This window comes from Streptopelia decaocto (assembly GCF_964273445.1).
Source record: "Streptopelia decaocto genome assembly, chromosome: 2".
NCBI lineage: Eukaryota > Metazoa > Chordata > Aves > Columbiformes > Columbidae > Streptopelia > Streptopelia decaocto.
This window is the reverse complement of record NC_138655.1, coordinates 21,992,147-22,015,234: the sequence shown is the minus strand read 5'-3', so window position 1 is coordinate 22,015,234 and position 23,088 is coordinate 21,992,147. Positions and strand designations below refer to the sequence as shown.

The 23,088-nt window shown below is 44.3% G+C and overlaps 1 protein-coding gene and 1 long non-coding RNA gene across 14 annotated transcripts in view; one reads left to right on the top strand and one right to left on the bottom strand.

Moving 5' to 3' along the window:
• UBR5 (ubiquitin protein ligase E3 component n-recognin 5) overlaps positions 1 to 8,571 on the bottom strand; it is an 83,854-nt gene extending 75,283 nt beyond the window's left edge. For all 12 annotated transcript variants that reach the window (XM_082044299.1, XM_082044304.1, XM_082044306.1 and 9 more), the window contains exon 1: positions 8,249 to 8,571. In XM_082044299.1, coding sequence (XP_081900425.1) covers positions 8,249 to 8,310 — 62 coding nt within the window. In that variant the 5' untranslated portion in view covers positions 8,311 to 8,571. The remainder of the gene's footprint in view (positions 1 to 8,248) is intronic.
• Positions 8,572 to 8,789: 218 nt separating this feature from the next.
• LOC309437127 overlaps positions 8,790 to 23,088 on the top strand; it is a 29,609-nt gene continuing 15,310 nt past the window's right edge. The window contains exons 1-3 of one of the 2 annotated variants that reach the window (XR_014183503.1): positions 8,790 to 9,461; positions 10,100 to 10,176; positions 12,889 to 13,105. This is a non-coding gene — a long non-coding RNA (uncharacterized lncRNA). Of the gene's footprint in view, positions 9,462 to 10,099; positions 10,177 to 12,888; positions 13,106 to 23,088 lie in introns of those variants that run through there. The other variant, XR_014183502.1, reaches the window with a different exon arrangement.

Below are 23,088 nucleotides of genomic sequence, written 5' to 3'. Positions count from 1 at the left end.
AGTGACAAACCCCAATGACTTCAAATGGCAACAGGGTAAGGCCTACAACTCTCATTCAACTGCATTCATATAGGTTAGTATTTATTTTCCAGTTAAGGTTTTGGTGAAAACACTGTAGCACAAACATTTCTCCATATTAAGTCAATGCCAGACTCCATGCTGGAAACTATATAGTGAAATTATAATTTTTAGTAGAATACAGATATCATAATCAAGATCCATCTCACTGCATCAGAACTACCTATGCATATAAAGAGATAATCTACCCCACAGGTGAAAAAGGTGAGAGTTTGAGGAAACCTAATGGAGACTTAGAGAATGAAGCATAACAAAAGACCATAAGCAAAGTTTTAAAATGCTGTTTCAACACAGGCTAATCTAGTCAACTACCACTTCTACACAGGATAATAAAAAAAAGCCAAAAACTAGCATCCATCTTAACCAGATATTATGGCAAACATGCTGCAGAAAGTAATACCACCAAGCCCTGCATACAGAGCAATTTCTTTCTGGCCTATTTTCTAGTGAACAGGCAAACTACAGCTGCATGGGTGTAATCAATCACACAAGACTAAACAAGATATTCCCAACTGTCCACAATACTGATTATGTTGAGTAAAAAGCAAAAAAAATCCAAACAAAAACCACACCTTGAGGTCTGTTTGATTGGGGTTTTTTGTTTGCTTTTTTCTGAAGATAAATTTTGTAAGATTATTGAGGTATTCAGCAGACTTTGTGCTTTACTGTTGAGTTACACTATGGTTGTCACAAATTAAATTGACAGACCTCACAGCTGGCAATAAAATGGCAATAGTTAGAAGTCTGAACACAGTTGATGTCCAAAATAGTACTAATCATGTGAATATTTTCAAAGGTTTTTATTGTATATTCTTTAATAAAACACCATAATGTAAAACTAAATCAGCAACATAAGGGACCAAAGCTATTTTGGGTTATCTTTTCTGATAAAAGGTAGTAACCAGTTTAACCAAGAAAAGCTGTCCAAAACAAAATTACCGAAAATACACATTTCATCTCCCTTGTGGATGTAAACAACTTAAGAAATTGCTGAGAGACATTTTAGGGCATAACACCAACAGACCTGTGATTACAAAAACTAGCCAATGAAACTAACTTTAACATGCTATGCTAAAGATAATTTTTAGAACTGCAACAAAATAATCATGCTGGGGTGTTCCAAAAGGGTAGTAAATTAATATTCAAAACTCTTCTGTACCAATGTGGATTGGTACTGTAAAACATATCATGCTTTGAAGCACAGTAGCTAAGCTTTCCTGAAAGATGAGGTGAGGCATATTTACCATGAGACTTTCCCCTGACAAGCACCAGCAGTAGCAGTGAGATTTGTGAGATGAAGACAAAACTTTCAAAGATGGCAAATTCAATAGTTACATCACTCCTCAACAGGATCCAAACTGGCAGTTTTACATAAATGTAGATGACTAGCGCACCAACCTTATGCCATTCTATTCAGTTTTATAGTGTGTCTGAAGTGTTCAGAATAGACAAACTTCATGCCTTTTTATCAGTGACATGGTACACATTCTGTCTCAAATGTAACAAAAAAGTTATTTGAACAAAATAGTTAATTTTTCTTGGAGGGGAAGGGTAAGAGAAAAGGACAGTGTTGGCTGACCACTTTTCTTAAGCGCAGAAAGACTTTCAAAAGCAGAGCACAAAGTTTTTTGTTAAAACAGTTCTATGCCAGAAAGAAGAATTAAGATCTGAAACCTGGATAATTATTGCTGTCATGGACTAACCAGTGCTGTGATCATACTCATTTAAACTGACAGGCTTACAGCTTTGAACAAAATACATGCGTACTTTGAAAATTACATTGGCACACTTATTTCAATATTTTTCTCCTAATTATTCCTCCCAATTTAAAATTCTCCAGCCACAACTAGGCCTTGTCCCCGTGTTTTCTCTGGGGCATATACAGATGCCCACTACTGCAGTCTTCTCTGTGAAGTTATTACTAGGAGCCAAATCCTTTGTGGACTTCACTGAATTCAAGCTTTTAAAAAAAAAAAGTTTGTGCAACTGAAAAGCACAAGTAGTTCTTATGTACACGGTTTTCTTCTGCATAAGTGGCTGTTGAGATAATACAGGTAAAGACAAAACAGCAGGTTTTACTGGGAACATCTTGCAAATTTAACTACCTAGATTGTTGTTAGTGTCATCACTACAATAAAAGCTACCTTGAAACCCCTTCTTCTTTATGTAACTTTCAAATACATACTACCTTCTATATCATTTAAGTCACAAACAATTAACTGTGCCATAACTGTAAAAAGGCAGCTACAACACACTGCAGAGCTTTGCCAGCCATGCTTAGGTACATCCTTGATAGTATTTCCTTACATGTTAAGTAATTTTTCACATAAATGTAATTGTGTACTGAACAGTTATCTACTTAAACTTTAGACAGTTCAAGAAAAAAGCATCATACCCTTTACGTCTATTTTATGGTTTAATTACAAATTTTGTTAAACATCATTTTACAAAAGTATTCTACATGGTAACTATAACATCTAATAAACACACACTATACCAAAATTACCTTAAAAGTAACTTTAACTTTTATCATTCATTAGGACATAAATGTCATTGGCCAATACCTTGCTGTTCTTAGAATTAGAAAATTTGTTTTCTGATAGCTCTGACATGCACTGCCAACACTAAAATATAGCTATTAATATTTTTGTCCATTAATCTTATTTTATCATTGGTCTAAAAACAAATAATGCTCAAACCACATAGATAATTTGAGAAGGAAAAAAAGAGGCAACATTTGTGCCCCAACTACTGTTTTACTAAATTCCTTGTGACAAGTCACAACTACTCGCAGCCCAGATCACATACACAGTACAGTTTCACATTACAGTAGCCAAAATAAACTTGCTGCTTTCAAAATGGAAGGAACTCAACCCTGATTGCTCCTCCCTGTTCCTCACTCCCAACTCTCCCTCCTGCAGCACTTCTCAAAATCTCCCCTTATTCATCTGCTCTGATGCTCACCCAACAAGGAGATACACCAGTTCAACTTTCAAATCCACAAAACTGGATTTACCTCTCTTCACCCAGGTTAGCTTCATATTATTTTAGCAAATTAAGTCAGTTTACTGTGGGATCAGGCACTTAAAGTTAGTGCAAGGTAAGAAGTGGGGAAAAGAAACCTCCCCCCTTCAGAAGAGAGCAATCACTTTGACTTAAAACATTGCGGGGAAGTTTCAGCAAGAACATTCACAGACAGTTACATACATGCTCTCTAAAAAGCAATGTCTGGGGCACAGCAAACAATTTTAACAAGAAGAGGACTTCGGCAGAGCAAAATCCAAAAGGCCTAAACTACTGTCATGTGCCTAAATAACCTTCCACACTCAACCAGATATAAAATAATGCTTATGTATAAGTTCTGATGCTTAATATCCCAAATTATCATCCTTAAATAACAATACTGAAATAAGATCAAATCTTAGTGCACTGCTTCTCTATGTATGAAACCTATAATCTTTTGATGCAGCTAAAACATCATATTTTTAAAAGGTGTTTCCAACTTCAAGTCTGACGATAATAATGATGCCATGATAGTCATGTCATTCCCTCACTAAAAGAAGTCAATTTAAATTTTGCTATGCTTTCAATAAATTAATCCCAAAACCAAAGTCACCACTTCTCCCATTACTAAAGTATCATCAAGCAACTGTAACTCAGGGAACTAAAGTACTACATAAGCAACAGTTTCTCTGTAATTTAACTATCTCCTCCTGTTTGAGACAGCCTAACTTCACTCTTGCTGAAGTAGATTAGGAAATGGTTTGAAGTGCATCAAAATAAATAGACCACTTGAGCTAAAAGAAGTACTGTATTGTCTGCACACAACTTGCAAGTTTTGTGTTTAGAAACAAGTCTATTAATCCTTTCTTCCCCCAAATTCGATCAGCAATGCAGATTACATGCAAGTAACACCAGGGAAGTTCACGCTGGGGCTGCCTCCTTCTGCACAAGAGGACAGGCACTCTCCCAGCGCGCCTGCAGACACAGCGCGGCAGTTCAGTGCTGAACACCGGCGCTACCAGCAGCTCCGTCTCCACGCACGGCTCCAGCAGACATCTGGGGCCAGGACACCAGCTCCACATCCCTGCTGGCTCTCTGCACACAATCATACCACACCCTACGCCGGCATCTTCCAGAAACATCTGCTTGGTATTTTTAACAGATTTGCTCATCAGTAAATGCAATGTTGGCGTAAGAAAATCTGCCAGAGTAGCAGCCAACACATCCACTGATCACTTGGCTGTTACCTCGAAATAATGTTTGCATGTACAAAAGCTATGAAATACACAGGCACAGACTAACAGGCTATGTTCTTGCTAGGTACTTTCTTCCACAGAAATTGATTATCGAAGGGTGCAAACAATGCAGGCAACATAAAGTACAGAAGTTAATTTTTCAGTGCAGACATGGCCTAAAGTAAGTAATATTCAAATAATAGATAAAAGCATTGAATATATTATTAAGGAAAACAAACATAAAAACAAGATAATCCTTTCTTCCCTTGGCTGATTGTATATACACACTGAAGCTTCGAACAAACTTTTCTTGGTCACATTACTTGTTTCAGAGTTTACTGTGAAAAAACTTACACACCACTTCTTAACACTCATTTTAAATTCAGAATATCTTCCATTTAACCAAATTCATTTCATATCATTTTCAAGAGGAGAGGAAAAAAGCACACTAACATTGCATCAATGACCACTTCAAAAATGGTATCTTAGCCTATGCTAGGCCATAAATGGCTTAGCTGACAAGAATTTGCTTAGCATAAGGTAAAAACAAAGGCAAAGCCTTGAAATGAATCCTGTCTCTGAAGGTTAGTTAGTTCATGTACAGTACGCCACTCACAGAAGGTGAAAGACTCCTCATTCTACAGAGTAGCAAGTTAAACTGCTCCTGTGAGGTTTCGTAACAGCCAAGAAATGGTTATTTGTCATGGTTACACCCACTTCCTAACCCGATATAAAATTTAAAAATATACTAAGTAGAATGTACTAAGATTGACCTATCTATGAAATTGTGTGTCAAACTTCCGTCACAAAGCACAAAGTCTCCAACCCTGAAACTCACACAAAACAGGTGAATAATAACAAAATATATCTAACACCCACTGCAGCAGAAGCTTGGCATCTCTTTTCAAAAAATAAAGCCATTTATTAGCTACATCCCAAATACTTTATGGAGTTGTTTCTCAAACTGCAGGCCATGCCAAATTTTTTTCCTGTTAAACTTTTCAAATTCAGCTTGCAGAGAACAAACTGCTTGGGAGAAAAATTTCAAGCCAACACTGCTTCAACTTGAGAGAGGTCTAAAAACTACCATCAAGGTACAACGTTAACTAGCGTTTTTGAAAATACTAGTTAAGAAGTACTTTCAGATGATGAGTAGGCATGCTCAGGGGTCTTCCCAATTATTTCTGGTTCTATAGTTACTTTTTCCTTTTTTCTTCAAAGTGTTTTACCATTCTCTGAGTCGCTGCATGAATAAGAGGGAAAACAAATCACACAGAAAATCTGAAAAACACTGTAAAACAGAATGACACAAACTGCACCAAAACAAACTGGAAAAAAACCCGCCTCCTCACCTTTTGGAGACGGCTTAACAGCAGAGCAATACTTCAGGAGAAGGATGCTTTCCTAACACACTTCACCCCCTTCACACATCTACACTGATTATTAAGCTTAATGTATAAAATACTTGATTATAAAAATACAAAACTGTCATGCAACCTAAACACACAGGGATTGCACTGATAAACCCCATGTGGTTTAAAATATGATCACTCCATAGATGCACAGATCCATTACTGAAATCATGTTCTACGTACACTACAAATGAAAGCACACCATGCAGAATTACAGGCCCAAAAATCAGATTTTGAGAAGCAATTATCAATCCGAATGCAGACAGGAAAAAACTAACTTGGGCTACTGACCACTGTCTGTAGCGCAGACTCAAAAAAAGCCTATAGAGCATGCAAGGGCAAAGAAACATCAGAGAGAGAAATGCTCAAAAATCCAAACTGTTGTGAGCAAGTATATGAGAATTTATTAAGCTATCTAGATCCTGATCTATATTGACAGAACAGTAATAAGCAGCAATGCTACTGATGAAATTGAACTGGCATTTCTAGCACATATGTGTGTGCCTCAGCCCTACTGATGAATCATTCTGATTTCACTGCATTACAAGTTCTGATATACAGCTATCACACTTCTAGTAAAATTATATTTCTGAAGTGGAAATTTATGACTTGCAGCTCAGATCAAGGAGCCACTTGATTTTTCAGCATAAGTCACTACTTAATAGCGCTTCTGCAGTTTTCTCCATATATTAATTACCACACATTATGAAGCTTCCTGTATCAAACAGAAGTTGTAAGAGCTGCTGCTATGGTAAGAAGTGAGAAAAAAAATTAGGAAGCATTATGAAGACTGAAGGGGCATCACATTTAACATCAATAAGCCAACAAAGCAGGTGACACTAAAGAAAAAACAGATGAGCTCTCTCTGAGCAAAGTGTGATAATTGCATGCTAAATGTTTTCTACGGGCCTATCAACATTAAAAAAAGCCACACACCACATTACACTGGGACCCTTTCAAGTTCAAAGTCCTAGATATCCTAAATCGAAACGGTGCAATGAAGAAGCTGAAGAACTCCTAGTACAGCATCACCCCTCTGTCTGCCACTCTAAAGAAAGATGATGTGTGCCAAATTTGAATGTATTACTGTGGAGAAAGCCAGTCAATCCCTCTGGAATGGGTATGCCTCCTAGAAAGCAGGATCCTGTAAAATGTATTATCAGGTTAAGGGACAAAATATACTCCACACTAACAGACTTCAGGTTTCAGACCCACTTTATACTAGAAGTTTCTATTCTCTGTTAAGGGCATGGATGATGTAGTCGGCAGAAAACTTAACTTTACAATGACCTATTTTCCTCATCATAAGACCTCAAACCTCAGCTGTTTTTTAACAGAGGCATGTTCAGCAAAGAGTGGTCTAGGAAAAGGGACCTAACTACAAACAATAGTGAAGTGAGCTGTACCCTGACCTGCTCTGAAACCTTGTAAGATCAAAACCAGAAGAATATAGCCAAGAGCCCATACTTTTAAAGACTTATAAATATTTAGCTATTTAGAAAAGTTAAATAGCATTTGTCTATAGTGTAAAAATATATGTAGTTTCCTATCCAGTGATGATTAAAGACCTCAATTTGCTCACACAAATTTATAAGAAACTAAAGATGAATAATTACACATTTCTTAGGAATTTCTACATAAAAGAGCACAAGTAAAACTTTAAAGCTATAATACACACCATTAGTAATTGCTACAAGAGAAATATTTGACAGCCAGAGTGCTCAGATATACATCAAGCAGAGAAGAAAATTTGGTTATTTTCTCCCAAGCATTCTAGTTCGCCCTCAGCCTGCAATTTCTCCCCCCCAATCCAACATAAAGTTAGGTACGAGGTTTCCACGCAGACTGCACTCCTATAATAGCTGTCATTCCTACACCAGCCAAGCCGCACACAATCGGTAGTCCGGAGGTCGGGCCTCCTTTTTATTTAACAGAATGTGTGCACGAAGGGGACGGCAGAGCACACTGGCGGTACGTGCGCGTGTAACGTCCCCGCCGTGCGGCTCCTTTATCCTCGCTCCCGTCATTCTCTCACACACCGCGATCCCCATCCGCATTGTCTGCCTCGCTCCGGGTCTGATTAATATGGACACATGCTCGCTCCTCCTCGTCCTCGATCCTGGGGAACCCACTTGCTCGGGCAGACGCCGGGACTCCCCTGCCAGGCCGGAGTCCCAGCCGGGGCCGGGAACGGGCGGCCGGGCCGCGGCGAAGGTCACGGCCGCCCACCCCCGCTCCCCCGGGGGGCAAAGTTTACGGCGGAGGCCGCCCGGAGAGACCGAGTGCGTGCGGCGCGGCCCGCACCGCTCCTCGCCCCGGCCCCCGCGAGAGGAAGCGCCGGGGCCCTGCGGCTCCGCGGTGCGGCGGCGGGGCTGTCAGGACGTCTCCCGCGGCCGACGCTGCCCGCTCCCCCGGGGCTCTCCCGGGGCGCCCCCGCCGCCACCAGCCCCTCCCCTCACCCACAGGGGCCCGACCCCTCCAGGCCCGCCCCTCCCCTCCGCCGCACGGCCTGCCCCTCACCGGTCATTGAGCTGGTCCTCGGTGCCCGGCAGCGGGTGCACCACGAAGTGGATCGAGGTCATGTTCCGCGCCGCCGCCGCTGCCCCCCCCGGCGGAGGGAGGCGGGCGGGCGGGGGCCGGGCACACAATGGGGGCGGGGGGGGCGGCGGGGGAGGGGGCGCTCGGCCTCCGACCCTCCCCCGGGGCTGCTCGTGGCCACCGGCGGAGTCCTCAGCTCACCCGCCGCGGCGCAGAGCGCGAGGAAGAAGGAGCCCGCCGCAACCGGCGCCGGGAGGAGTCTCAGCCCGCACCGCACTCACACACGCGCCGCCATCTTAACTTCCAGCGGGCCCTTCTCCCTCCCTCCGTGCGCCGCGCCGGGGAGGGCGGGGCGCCGGCGCGCGGCCGCGATGTAAACCTCGCGCTGACTGGCGCGCGCGCCGCCGCGCGGCGCCCCTTCACTAAGCGCGCCGCCGATTGGTCGGGGAGGCCCCGCGGAGCGCGGTGACGTCATGCACCAGGGACGTAAAAGACCACGTGCCCCCCACAGTGACTCCCTGGCGGTTGGGCGGGGGCGGGGTGATGCACGCGCGGGGCTCCCTGGGGCGGCGGCTGGAGCCCCTCGGCCCGGGCGGGCGTCGCCGCTTTCCCTCGGCTGCTGGCGGGCCGGGCCGGCTCTGAGGCTGCTGACCCGGCCGCGGCGCTGGGAGAGCTTTCCGGGCACAGGCCGCAACGTGCCGGCCCGTTCCGCCGGCCTTTTCCGCGCCGCGGCCTTCCCGGGGCGGCGCAGGTCGAGCGGCTCCCCGTGAGCGGCGCGTGCCTCAGCTGGCTGTCCCCGCCGGGTCCCTGCGCCGCCCGGGGCTGTGACCGGGAACGGCGCGAGGCGAGGCCCGCCGCGGCGGCTCCGGGGCTGCAGGGGAGGGAGCAGGTGTGCCCGGCCCTGGGGGAGCCCAGCGGGCTGCGGCGGGGCCTTTCCCCCCGGTGGCCGCAGGTGCGCTTCACGTGCGCGGCCCTTTATCACCTGCTCTCCAGAGCCGTCTGCGACCAACAGCCAGGGTTATCCACCCTTTTTCGATAAGACTGATGGTATATCAGCAGAAAAAGTTGTATCCCAAGCAGATTGGGCTGGCTGCGCACACTCCTTGCAAACAGGGTTTATCCGTACTCTCCCAAGAGAGCTTACTTTGCAAATGGAGTTGTTTTTTAACAAATTAACATCTCAATTTGCTGAAAGGTGAGCAAAAAAGTCAATAAACTAGCCATTTGTTTCTATAGAAACTAACACCTTGGCTGGGATTGTACCAGGCTTTGATTTTTTTTTTTTTCTGGAATTTGCTGCTTTTGCAGCCTGTTCTTGCTTATTTTCAGGAAATAGGGAGTTTACAAAACGGGTTGGAATTTTTTAGCATGTGAGGAATGCTGGCAATCGTGATAATGATACAAAAAAACTCTAAAACTTAGTTCTGATAGTTACAATCTGTATCTGAAGCTGTATGATCACGAACTCCTAAAAATTTCAGTTTGTGCCTCCACTGTCACATTTAAGGAATTTTGCAACTTCCCATTCTCCATTCTGTTTTCTTCCCTGTCTCTTTCTCCAGTACAGCCAAAAGGAGCTAATCCAAGGAACAGCTGATGTCACTGCTTGCAACCCAAAGATTTCGGGAGTTTGTGAATTTTTTTATTAATACAACTGTCATTAGCATTAGGAAATGTGGTAAAGAGAAGAAATACTCAGTTGGTGTGTTCCAGGTTTCTTACTTTTAGACACTGTTTCCCCATATGTTCTGTTCTCAAGCAACAGTGTTTGTCAAATAGATTCAAGAATACAAAAAAGTAATTTAGCTTATCCTAGAATGAAAATTTTAACAGGTTTCTGGAAATACAGAAGGCATGGAAGGGGACGTTCTGTTTGATAGTGAGACAGTGAAGCAGCTGTGCTTTTAAAAGTGAGTAGATCCATTATTTGCTTTTTTTCCTCTCTTCTAGGACACAGCTAAGAGTTTTTGGATTATTTAGTTCTGCATTTGGTTGTACCAAAGTTTGTTAGTTTTGTTCTGCCTTTTTTAAAAATTCTTGAACATGAGCCTCTGCTTTGCCTGAAAACATTTGTTGTTTATTGCAGTGAGAGTTTCTTCTAAGCTGTCTTGACCTCAGTCATTTTATCTGAATCACTTGCCTGTTTTGATATTCACCGAAAAGCCTTGTATCTCAATTTTATTATTTTTTCCAGATAGAAAATGAATATTTGCCTTTGACGGTCTTTTCCATTGAACTGTAGGAAAATGGGTCACATAAACTCCTGCAGTATCACAGAATCACAGAATGTTGGGGATTGGAAGGGACCTCAAAAGATCATCAAGTCCAATCCCCCTGCTGGAGCAGGAACACCTAGATGAGGTTACACAGGAATGTGTCCAGGTGGGTTTTGAATGTCTCCAGAGTAGGAGATTCCACAACCCCCTGGGCAGCCTGTTCCAGTGTCTGTCACCCTCACTGAGAAGAAGTTTCTTCTCAAATTTAAGTGGAACCTCTTGTGTTTCAGTTTGAACCCATTATCCCTGTCCTACTGTTGGTTGTTACCAAGAAGAGCCTGGCTCCATCCTCCTGACACTCACCCATTATATGTTTGTAAACATTAATAAGGTCAGCCCTCAGTCTCCTCCAAGCTAAAGAGACCCAGCTCCCTCAGCCTTTCCTCATAAGGGAGCTAGATGCTCCACTCCCTTAATCATCTTCGTGGTTCTGCACTGGACTCTCTCCAGCAGTTCCATGTCCTTCTTGAACTGAGGGGCCCAGAACTGGACACAATATTCCAGGTGTGGTCTCCCCAGGGCAGAGTAGAGGGGAAGGAGAACCCCTCTCAACCTACTAACCACCCCCCTTCTAATACACCCCAGGATGCCATTGGCCCTCTTGGCCACAAGGGCACAGTGCTGGTTCATGGTCATCCTGCTGTCCACCAGGACCCCCAGGTCCCTTTCCCCTATGCTGCTCTCTAATAGGTCATTCCCCAACTTATACTGGAACCTGGGGTTGTTCCTGCCCAGATGCAGGACTCTACACTTTCCCTTGTTATATTTCATTAAATTTTTCCCTGCCCAACTCTCTAGCCTGTCCAGGTCTCACTGGATGGCAGCACAGCCTTCTGGCATGTCAGCCACTCCTCCCAGCTTGGTGTCATCAGCAAACTTGCTGATAGTACACTCTATTCCCTCATCCAACTAATTGATGAATATATTGAATAATGCAGGCCCCACTACTGACCCTTGAGGCACTCCACTAGATACAGGCTTCCAACTAGACTCTGCCCCATTGACACGACTCTCTGGCTTCTTTCCTTCAGCCAGTTCACTACCCGATCGTCCAGACCACACTCCCTCAGTTTAGCTGTAAGGATGCTGTGGGAGACTGTGTCAAATGCCTTACTGAAATCAAGGTAGACCACATCCACCACTCTACCATCATCCATCCACCTCGTTATGTCCTCATGAAAGACTACGAGGTTGGTCAAACATGACTTCCCCTTGGTGAAGCCATGTTGCCCTAATGACCCTCTTATCCTTGGTATGCTTTGAGATGGCACAGAGAATAAGTTGTTCCATCAGTTTCCCAGGGATGGAGGTGAGGCTGACCGGTCTATAGTTACCCCGGGTCCTCCTTCTTGCCATTTTTGAAGACTGGAGTCACATTTGCTTTCCTCCAGTCCTCAGGCACCTCTCCCATTTCCCAAGACTTGGCAAAGATGATGGAGAGTGGTCCAGCAATGACCTCAGCCAGCTCCCTCAGCACCTGCGGGTGCATCCCATCCGGACCCATGGATTTATAGATGTCCAGATTGCCTAATTGCTCCTTAACCCAGTTCTCATCAACCGAGGCAAACTCCTCCATTGTACCGACTTCCTATGAGGCCTCAGTGGTACGGGGCTTCTCAGGACAGCCTCCGGCAGAGTAGACAGAGACAAAGAGGGCGTTCGGTAACTCTGCCTTCTCTGTATCTTCTGTCATCAGGGCACCGACCTCATTCATCAGTGGGCCTACATTGCCTCAGTAGCTTTGTTGCATCCTTGGGAATGCTTTCAGGAATTTTTGGTGGGGTTTGGGAAGCTCCAAGTATTTTTGTTTGCTCTCAGGATCAGTATTTAGTTCTCCAAAGCATTTACATTTACAAATAACATGACTTGTTCATTGGAGTTCTTTTAAGGGCTAGGCATAAGGAAGAGATTTCCATTACCCTCATCCTTCCACTCTTGACACACAAGCTTTAAAAGTTAGTAGGTTTTGGAAACCTCTTAGATAAAAGACCGGAGAAGAGCTGGAAAAGCCCAAAGGGGGCACATGTCTGTTAGGGCTCAGCAGTCAGCTGCTGGCAGTTCCAAGTAATCCTTTTCTGTAGCTCTATTTACATTATGACTGAACCCCAGTTGTAGCCATTGCCTATGGCTGTGCCAGTGCAAACACTCAGCATAAGCAAAAATGAAAAAAAAACATTTATTCCACTGGAACTTGTGCTTGGAGCCAGGATAAACTTGAGTAGTGCAAATGTCAGCTTTCGTTCATACCAGGAGTTTATACTGCTGTCTAAAATGGCAACTAAGCCTAAGTGTAGATGAGAGCACACAAAACCGTGTGTTCAATTGATGATGTTGTTATTCTGACAGGAGTTTGTAACATGGTGGAACTTCCAGTGCACTGTCAGGAACACCTGTACTTCTCTAACAAGGATGCGAGGCTGCATCTTGCTGGTTGGATTTTGGAGTACCAGTAACATGTTGAATGCCTGTCGTGTCCACTGATGCATTTCTTAGGAAATAATCGCACAGGTAACAGAGTTTGGTGATCCTTTATTTATCTGAAATGACTCCAAATAGACTTGCTTTTTGATAGTAGAACCACTCATTCTTACAACTTCTGTTTTCTAAGAACTCTAAAATAAAATACTTTTTATAAGTCCTTTGGATTGTGTTAAGTCTGTTGGATTACAACATCCAGTACTGAAATAATATTTAAAAATTAATGTTTACAAAACCATGAAAAAAATCAAGAACCAAACAAGATTTTATTTCTTTAAGAAATGGATCTTTAAGACAGGACTTCTGTCTTGGCCTAAGAAATTTAGTTCCCTGTCTTGCACAACTCCTTGGTGTATAGATGGTGCTATTTTTGGGCCTACTGATAAAGCAGCAGCTTCCTTATGAAGGTGCAGCTATAAATACACCAACACCCAACTAGCAGAACAAGTTCCTTGTGGTATATTTGTCTGTGTGAGAGTTTTTGCCAGCTTGGAAATACCATAAAAAAAATACCTCCTGTAGGATCATTGCTGTTGTGTCTGAAATTGAGTTTTGATGAGAGTATTTCATGAAGTTTTCAGACTGGTAGAAGCACATGAGTTGGAAGGAACCTCTGGTGGTCATCTCATCCAGCTTCCTCCTCCACAAATGTCCAGTTCTAGTACGTCAGGAACTTTCCCACTGGAAACAGCTTCTGAGTAATGTGCAGTGGGACAGACTCATTCTCACTAAACTCACTTGGCAGCTGCAGGCCTGGTAGTTTGCAGAGAGGTCTGTTGGTCCTCCAGGCAAGGGACCTGCTGGAGATGGGAGAGTTTGGGTAGAGGGTCTGCAAGGGACTGTGGGTGCACCAGGGGCAGCGGTGCCTGCGGGTGTTGGGGAAGAGGCCCCGAGCAGAAGTAAAGGCCTCAGGCAGCTAAGGAGAGGCCAAGTGAGTACTTTCCAGGCTGTTAACTCCAGATGTCAAGAGAGATGACATCAGGCTGGCAGCATAAGATTGTATTTTGCTGTGGAAGAAATGAGGCCAGCATTCTTGGAAATGTCAACAAGAATGCTGTGCAGAAAACTGCAGCTTCTAGATTATTCCCAAAGCTGGGCAAAAGTTCCTATAGTGAGCACCAAAGTGCATTGCAAAGGAAGAAATTTTGCTTCCAGCAGCTTGTACCACAAACTGAAGCAAAGCACGGCCTTGCTACTTCTTGCTCTCTGTCTGCGTAGGTATGGCGTAAGAGGAGCTTGTTTGGGGCTGGGAACATCAGGTTTTTAAACCACATCCGTGTGTTTTGCAACACAAGTACCTGCATAGTTTGCAACTGAACACCAGAAATCAGACAATTCCAGCAGAGGAGGATCGCGCTGCCAGCCGTTTGCTTTCTGCTGTCCTGGGCTACATTTCGTCGTGCTCATATCCCAGGTTGTTATAGCCTGTTTTTTTTATACATTGCTTATTTATGACAGCTGAAACTTCATCTTGATGCCAGATATTAAGTGTTTATAGTCTCTTGTTGTTTAACTTGTACCTGGCTGTCAAGTGAAGAAGAGGTCAGTGTAATAGAAAAATCATTTGTCTTGTGCACAAAATGACACTGGTCTTTAAGAGATATTGTTTAAGGCCACAAAAGAGCAGGTAGCTTTGTAAGGTTCAGAGCTGATGAAAACATCTTTCCCATGGACTTTTTTCTTACAGTGGATGCTTTGGTGTCTAGCAGTGCACACACCATTTTTTTCTGCCCTGTGGATTCTCCAATGACTAAAAAAGATTGAGTTGTGCTGCAGTCTCTCCCTTAGCTGCAGTACTAATTGGTTCTTCTGCCTCCTCTCTGATGCTTGGGTCAATTAGCCAAGAGAGACCTCTGAGATGAGAACCTTGTGTGAAAATTTTGCCAAAAGAGGCTCAGATGTTCAGAAGTTAATATAGTGAGCTAGACACTTTGACACACGGCCTGCCGATACAACACTTGCTACCACACACGGACTGAAACATACCCGTTTAAAATCAGACAATACTGTAGGTACCTGATCTCCCTTCTCCTTTCTTGTTTGATCTGCTTGGCATTTCATTTCCCTGGCTCTGCAGTGAAGGACTCCTGTGTTAGAAATTAGGAGTCTGCGTCTGTTTCTCCTTTAGAATACAATCAGGGTAACTTTCTTCTGTTCAGGGGAGTCAGCACAGTATGCCTGGGATCAAGGTGAGGTCTCTGCCCCTCAACTCAGTGGAGTTTGTAGATTCACTTGTATCTGGCTGATTGAGATTTAGTTTGGGCAGATACCTCGCTTCACGTTGCTCCTCAGCCCTGTTGTAGCCCTTTACTCGCATCCTTGTTTTCCAGGTGCCACAGAGACCCTTCTGAACACCTTCTTCTGATTAGGCATCCAGGGCATCTCTTCTTGACCAGGGGCAACCACAAAGTTTAAGTGTTGGCTTTTGTATGTGTAGACCAGACCTGGCTGCTGATAAATGCAGCTGAGCATGACAAGAGGAGCTCACCTGGCATCCCGGGCACTGTGCAGGAGCTGAACGTCCTGGGAACAGAGGCTGTGGACAGCCACCTAGTGCAACCGTCCCTGGAATGCGGTGTGGGCAGAACTCACGTGCAGCGTAGGTGGTGGGTGTATCTCTGAAGCTTTGTGTTGGCTGTGTCACCTGGGCAGGTGTTCCTGTGCAGGCAGCTGAAAAGCAGAGTTGTGCTTATTTGCATCAGAGTAGCTTCCTGTAAGTTCCTGGTAAGGAAATATGGAATTTGCTTGAACTTCAGCAACCTACAAGGTGGGCATGTAGCCCCAGAAGGTTGTCTGGGTTCCCCGTGGAATTACTTTCTCCTGCTTATCTGTCTGCAGGCTGCCAGGGGAGTTTGGTTGATTAACTGGGAGAAAAAAAGGTTTATTTCCCTCTTAGTTCCATTTTATTGGGTTAGTTACTCTTGCCTTAACTGTATTTACCTTCAAAAGAGGCCGTTTTGAAAAAAAATCACCTTTATAAATTGTGAGGGTGAACTGCATTCACAGCAGCAGTTCTGTATGGCCTTGATTCATGTACTATCTTCAGAAATCATTGCAGAGTAAGCTTGTTGCTGGCAGGGAAAGGAGGGGAGACTTTCCAGGGCAAAACCAAGTGAATTATTCCATAGACTCCAGTGGGGCCAGCATTTACCTTTCTGTGTAGTTGCCTACTTTTTAGCTGCTGTTCCTCTGCCATCAAATAGCACCTGTCATGGACAGCTATTTATAATACAGAAAGAAATAACAGATAGTTCTTGCATTTGGTTTTAATTCCACTTGAAAAATTATTAAAATTAAAGAGGAGTCAACTGTAGCGTAAAGCAGCAGGTGCTGAGAGCCCAAGCATCTGCAGTGCTGCATTTTGAAGGGATTTGTGTTGGCCGGCTCCAGGTCTGCCTCATGGACTGAACATCCACAGCTTCCCCAGAGATTGTGCTGCGCTTTGGGAGCGCAGGCTTCTGTTTGGTTTCACCCCAAAGGAGTCCAAGTTGTGTGTTCTCAGGCTGCTCCACAATGTGAACTGGAGGGTGGTGAGAGGGAGATGAGTTTTGAGCCCAAACTGCTGCTTTGAACGATAACACAGGCAAACAGAGAGAAAACTGAGCTGCTCGCGAAACAGCTCCAAAGCTGCCTCCATTGACAGCTGGCATTTTAAGCAAACCGGAGGCTGTGTCATTTGAGAAGTGATAAACAGTGGCTGTTCAGGACAAATTTGGCCTGTGGAGAATGAGTGTACATAGAGGCTGCAAATTTACCGTCCCTTCTGAAGCAGCTCTTCCATGTTTCCTCAGCCAGAGGCTCCCATCACAGATGTACAAGCAGTTTCAAGCACAGCACCCCAGGAGTGAAAACATTCTCATCTCTTGGACCACCCCATTCCCTTTAAATGATGGGCTTTGCGTTCCGGAAAGAGCTCACCATTATGGTAAAAATATTGTGAGCTTTTTTCTTCTTTGTTCCCCCCCCGCCCAGCGTAAATCACTAAGGACATTTACATAGAACAGGATGTCTGCTTTTTAACTGTTCCTCCATCTCCCTGTAGCATATTCCCAAGCTGAGAACATAGTTGCAGTGGGTCGTCACAACTCGTCACAGAAGTGATTAAACGTCAAAAAAAATAGATGTTGACTTCATGTGAAAAGAGGCAGATCTAACAGATGAGAGTCCCATGAACTAAAGTTTTAGGATTTTTATGGTGATGGAGCTTCAGTGCTGAAATGGAGAAAAAAATGCCTTGGGGACACTGGTCAATAGGAGATGTAGTTGGGAACTACTTCGGTAGTTAACATTTAGCTGCAATGAAAGTCATGGAGGAAAGAAAATATGAATAAATAGTCTGGAAGGTTTATTTTGTTCCATTGGAGTGTAAGAGGAAAGGGACATAGTTAACTGATGGATAAACATGTTATTGTAACAGCAATTACAACACTTGTCTGTTGTATAATATATGCCTGTGTATGTGTTCATATGAGTGTTTATATAGAAAGGTAGGTAGTTAACATGAAACTGCAGGCAGATTTACAAATATGGAATTACTTGCTACTAACTGAACATAAGGTAGTTTCACTTGCAATGAATATTGCCTACTGCTATAAATCAAGGTGAGCTGGAGTGTTTGTAAGTTTGTCAGGCTTTAATTATTTGGGCTGAAATGTTTAATGCTGCATAGCTGCCTCTGTCAAATTTTAACAAAATTGTCAAGTAAAAGGTTTAGCTATTGCAAAAGGTGAAGATGAAAAAGATTGCCCTAAGTAATCTTCAAAACATTTGATTGAAAACTGTAGTGCCACTAGATTCTGAAGGAGGGCAGTCAGTGTATTATCACTTGAAGAAAACTTCAAAGTTTGCCTCAATTTGGGTTACGAGCACTGGACAAAAGAAAAACTGAATTAAAGATGCCAGTTAGAAACTTGTTAGCATTTGGCAGATCTGTTCACTCAAGCTACATAGCTACATAGCTACACTTGTTCTTTTCCCTATACAGCTTGTACAAGCTACCTAGACCCAGCTAGACTTGCCCAAAGCTTTCCTTGATGCAGGACTTCCAGTGGGCAAGAGAGGAGGTGGTGATGAGCCCTCCTGCCCCTCGGCTGCTACTCTGGGCATGGTGACTGCCGGGCACGCTTCCAGGGGGAGCTGGTGTTGAGAGGGAAATGTCTTCTGGTGTCACCGAGCTTTTGCAACTGCAAAGTCAAGAGCACAAGTGCATTGTTTTGGGATGTGCCATTTAGGAATACTGTAAGTTTTTGATGCAGAAATTGCAGGTCTTTGCCTGAGGAATGTGTAGACATTTGCAGTACATAAGGCACTAGGGCAGCAGCTCAGGTACACTTCAATTATAGAGACAGGTGAGTTTCCTATTAAATGCGTATCTTACCCATTTGGCTTCTTATTTCCTAGGATTTATTCTACTGCTCTGATAAACTATGATTTAAAACATGCTGAAGTGCCAGTGCAGGCTAACAGCACCTTCTGAAACACATCACTGCAAGTAGAAGACACTGTGCTTTGCTTGTGTCTCCCAGGACAAGGGAGAGAAGAGCTGAGAAGTACGGGGCTCAGCCTGCAAAGACCAACTCGCAGGCTGTCAGCTGAACTTGGACTGGGAATCAGACCCAGACAAGAAATCCCTGAATTTAGGTGTTTATATCCCACTCTAGTCAGTGGAGGTGGGAGCGTGGTTCAGCTGACATGGCATTTATCCTCTGGTGAGCCAAATCCCTTGTTGCAGTGGGAGGTGGGACGCTGAGCTCACAGTGGTGTGTGGACACTTTTGGGTGCACGTGTACTTCCTGGAGGTACAACCGTCCCCAGCGAGGCTGTGCTAATGTCAGGGGTTCAGTCTCCAGCTGCTGGCATTGTTTCTCCAGTTGTACGTGAGGGGCGCAGGCTGGACCCCCTCGCAAAGGCTGGAGCTACTCAGCTCTCTGGATGGTCTGAGCTTGTGAAGACAAGCTGCAGCCCCTCCGTGTGGGGTGCGTGAGCACTTTAGACCTCATTTACGGTGGGCAAAATGGCACCAGGAAAGAACACCCAAGGCTCTGCCATGAAGAAACAACATTGCTCTGTTAAAATTATTTTTTGCAATCTCAACTGACGAGTTCAGATAAATAGATGTTACCAAACCTTCTTAGTGTGTGAAACATTAATATTTACTACTTATTTTTGAAGCTATGTTTTAGATTTTATTTCTGAGACAAAAGAGTAATTTAAAATTATGCAAATGAGCTGCCAAATGCGAGGCATTATGCAGATTTGTGGAGGCAGGCAGCAGAGCGTTAACCCTTGGTGCTGTGGCTCCCTGCGGAGGAAGCGCAGCCACAGCAGCTCTGCCTAAATTCCTTTCAGCCCTTGCACTCTTTAATTCCAGCGCTCCTGTGGCAGGGCCTGTGGTGTGAGGTGAACCCTCCTGCACACCCCGTTTACCTGGTGGGTTTAGGCTGATGGGGGAGGTGTATTTGCTGCAATGTTCATCTCACAGTCCTGCCTGGCACAAGCTTTACCCAAATTCCACCTGGGTGTCTTGGTAAAGAAGAGCATCGTGCCTGTCGTACACTGCTTCATACAAGTTATTTCCAGAGTATTTGAAGTCACTGTCATGGGAGAACTATTAAATTGCTTTTCAAATGTCAGCAGTGTAGTAACATCTTAGAAACAGTTGACGCTGTCAGCTAGAAGTCCTCCTCACTCTGGGCTGCCTGGTGTACACAAGATGTGGTAGCAGCCTTGCCATTCTGGAGACGAAGGCTATTAAAAGAGCTCCATGTTGTGCTAATTTGTGGGTTCAATAGCTCATTATCTCACACAGCTATAAAGGTGGTGGGAATAACTCTCAGCCAGGAACAGATGGGTTTTGATAGAAATCCAAGGTCTGATCTGCTCTGGAAGTTTGCCCTGATCTCTGCAACCGATGCCAAAAGCTCACAGTGTTTGCATTGGGGCAAACAGTGGTGCTGAGCAAGAAATCCAGTGGTTTTTAGCAGTCAAGTACGGCAAATGGCAGGAGCTGGCAGATCCCCAACACACACAAGGGTGTAAGTGCAGCAAATCTCTGATGAAGGTGCCTGATCTTGGGTTAAGATAGTCACAGTGGCAGCCAAGCCTGGGGAGAAAGAGAGAGAGTTCACCCAGGGTGGTTTAGGAAGGGCTGGCTTTGTGCCTCGGCCATGTCTAGGTGGGATGCCAAAGCCTGTGAATATGGGGTTTGTTCAGCACCAGGTAGGGACAGATCCGGCTGCAGGCAGGAGCAACACAAAGGGACTTAATTCTACATTTTCTCCTGCACTTCAGTTGCTCGTGGCTCTGTGAGAGAGCTCACAGAGCAGCGCAGGTGCCAAGGAAAACACCAAGGCACTTGGCATTCACTTTCCAGTTGCTAAATGAGGAGGGGGGAGTAATTTTTTTCCCCTCTGCTATCTTTGAAGAAATATGTATTTGTGTAGTGAATTCCTTCAGTAACAAATAATGTCTCAGTGCTGCTCTAGGAGATGGGGATAATCTGGGTTTCTCTCCTGCGTCCATTTACACCCAAACTCTTTCAAGCTTGCTCTGCTCACCAAATTGCTCCATCGCTTCTTTTCTAGTTAAGGGTGTCATTTCAACTCGACTGTCTGAGCCAGTACAAAGTACTGAATAAACACTTCAACATATTCAAAGCTGGATGCTATCAGTGAATTTACAGACCTAAAACCTATGGCCAATTTTAAACTGGATACATATGCGTGCTTATGAAGGTTGGCATGGTTTAGCTACTTTGGTTTTGCTTGCTTTTAACAGCATTTTTGGCTCAAAAATGTGGTGTCTCTCATGTGTTTGGAGTGAGTTGGCCAAAGCACATGATCAACATCTGTTGGTTTCAGATATGCCAGAGAAGCTCAGCAAGAATGTAACAGAGTTGGAGATCAGTGAAAACATTTCTCCTGTGTATTTTTTTTTAAAGATGGATTTGGAGTTTTCTTATTGCTTGGCAATTTGAGCAAAAGACTGGTGACCTGGTTAGTGAAAAAAAAAAAAAAAAGGCAAGAAACCCACCTACATTGTTTTGGGTTTTCGTTAGTTTTGGAGAGAATAACTGACAAGGATATAAATCAGACACTGCTGCTGTACTGTGCTTGCCTTGCCAGCTTAAAAACACTAAACTAGTTTAAATAGGCAGAAATACTGTTTTAAGATGGCCCACATCTCAAAACAAATCTGAGCACAAAGATGGTGGAAGGAAGTTGCGAGGAAACCTCTCAGTGTGCTGGGCAAGTTTTGCAGCACAGGCACCTGTATGAGAGTCATCACCACCTGCCGGCCTGGGTGTTTCCCAAAAACTGCCCTGCAAAATTGTATAGTCCACATTCATTTCCAGAAATGAAGCATCAGGAAATGCCTCACAGCCCATTTTAAATCAGTGTGGCTTGAGGGGACTGCAAGCTGTTCCCAGGACCACCCCTGAAGACTCAGTGCTCAGGTCCTGTCCACACTAGCGCTGAAGCCCTGACTTCTGTGCTCAGGCAAGGTCTGAGCAGACGGCTTTGCTAGCACATGCCTGCAGTCATCTTAGGTTCTTAGGAAAGATCCTTGCTTGCTGGGGCTCTAACCTGGCCCATGCTTAGATTTCAACAGGTAACTTTAAGCCAGACTAACCCTCTGGACGCAGAGCCACCCCATCTCATCTCTTCTACACTAAGTCTCAGGGTAGCTTTTGCCAGCAGAGATTTCATGCAGGCGTGCTGCTGCCTCAGGCAGTTTCTCTGCAAGGGGATGCTCCAGAAAGCTGAGGTGAATCAGCTGAAAATGTTAAAGTGTTTGGTCCACAGTTTCAATGTGCACATGTTAAAGCCCCCATTTCTGTGTTGTGTAGCCATAATTGTGATATTGTAATCCTCTTAATACTTTATTTATTTCCTATGACTACTACATAGCTGAACACAGCTGTTTGTAGAAGGAAACTGGTAGCTGAAATTCGGGGTGTCGTCAAGGACACATTTTTTTCATTTGTCATGAAAGTAATCTATCAGTCCAACTTATGACTGGCATAAGACAGGTAAATACACCAGGTTTTGCTAGGATTGCTTCCTCAGTAGCTTTTTCCAAAAATGGGTGATGGAGTGACAGCTGCCGTGAGCATGATGAGCAAAGCAAGCTGGCCATAGTTTAAGAGTCTCAATGAAATTCCCTCAGCATGGGGATCCCATGATAGTGCAGCACTGGCAAATTCCTGCCTGCCACCACCCTTCCTTGCTGTGTTGTAAAAACCTGCCCAGCACATTCCCCACTCCTCCATGCCCACCTGTCCAGATGACCCATCATGGCTAAAAGCTGTTAGCACTCAGAAGATGGACCCTGGGATCGCCAGTCCTTAAAAAATATGCCATAAATTAAGAGAAACCAGGAATATGTGTTCAGCCTGAGGATGCTCCTTTGAAGAAAGATTCATTTTAAAACAAGGATTCATGACACAGCGAGGAGGCACTCCAGAGAAGATGTGATGCTGATCTGCGAAGCTGATAACCAAAGTGTGGCTGTTACAGGATTTTCCATTCTGTTTTATCAGATCCCTTGACATTAAAAAAAGAGAAGGATCCAGATCTTTAGTTTAACTTTAAAAAAAGCTCTTAGGAAATCCTTTTTTACACAACATATAATTAATGTATGGAATCAGCCCTGGGTACTCCTGACAGGTTTAAACTAGCTTTGCACTCAATGGTCTAGCAGTGTTCGTTAGCTGTGTCCCTGTGTGATGCTGGGGGAAGAAGGGTTCCAAGGCATTCTGTCATGGTGGAAACTCCGTTGTTAATTTAAACAAAACTGTTTTCTTCCAATACAGTTTCTGGAACAGGAACTTTGTGAGAGATATAGCAACATCTGGAGCTTTCCTGGTTCAGAGTGGCTTTTCTGCATTTCAAAAAGGACTGCATACATGCACAGAAAGCATTTCCAGTGGTGTTGGCTGGAGTATAGTTACATCCAGAGTCTCTCAGTTCACGCACTTTGGGACTTGGAAGGCAGCACCCATTTCACCTGCTTTTGCAGCGTGGATACCCACACCTGAGCTAGTTCTTTACAGCCAGTGGGGAGAAA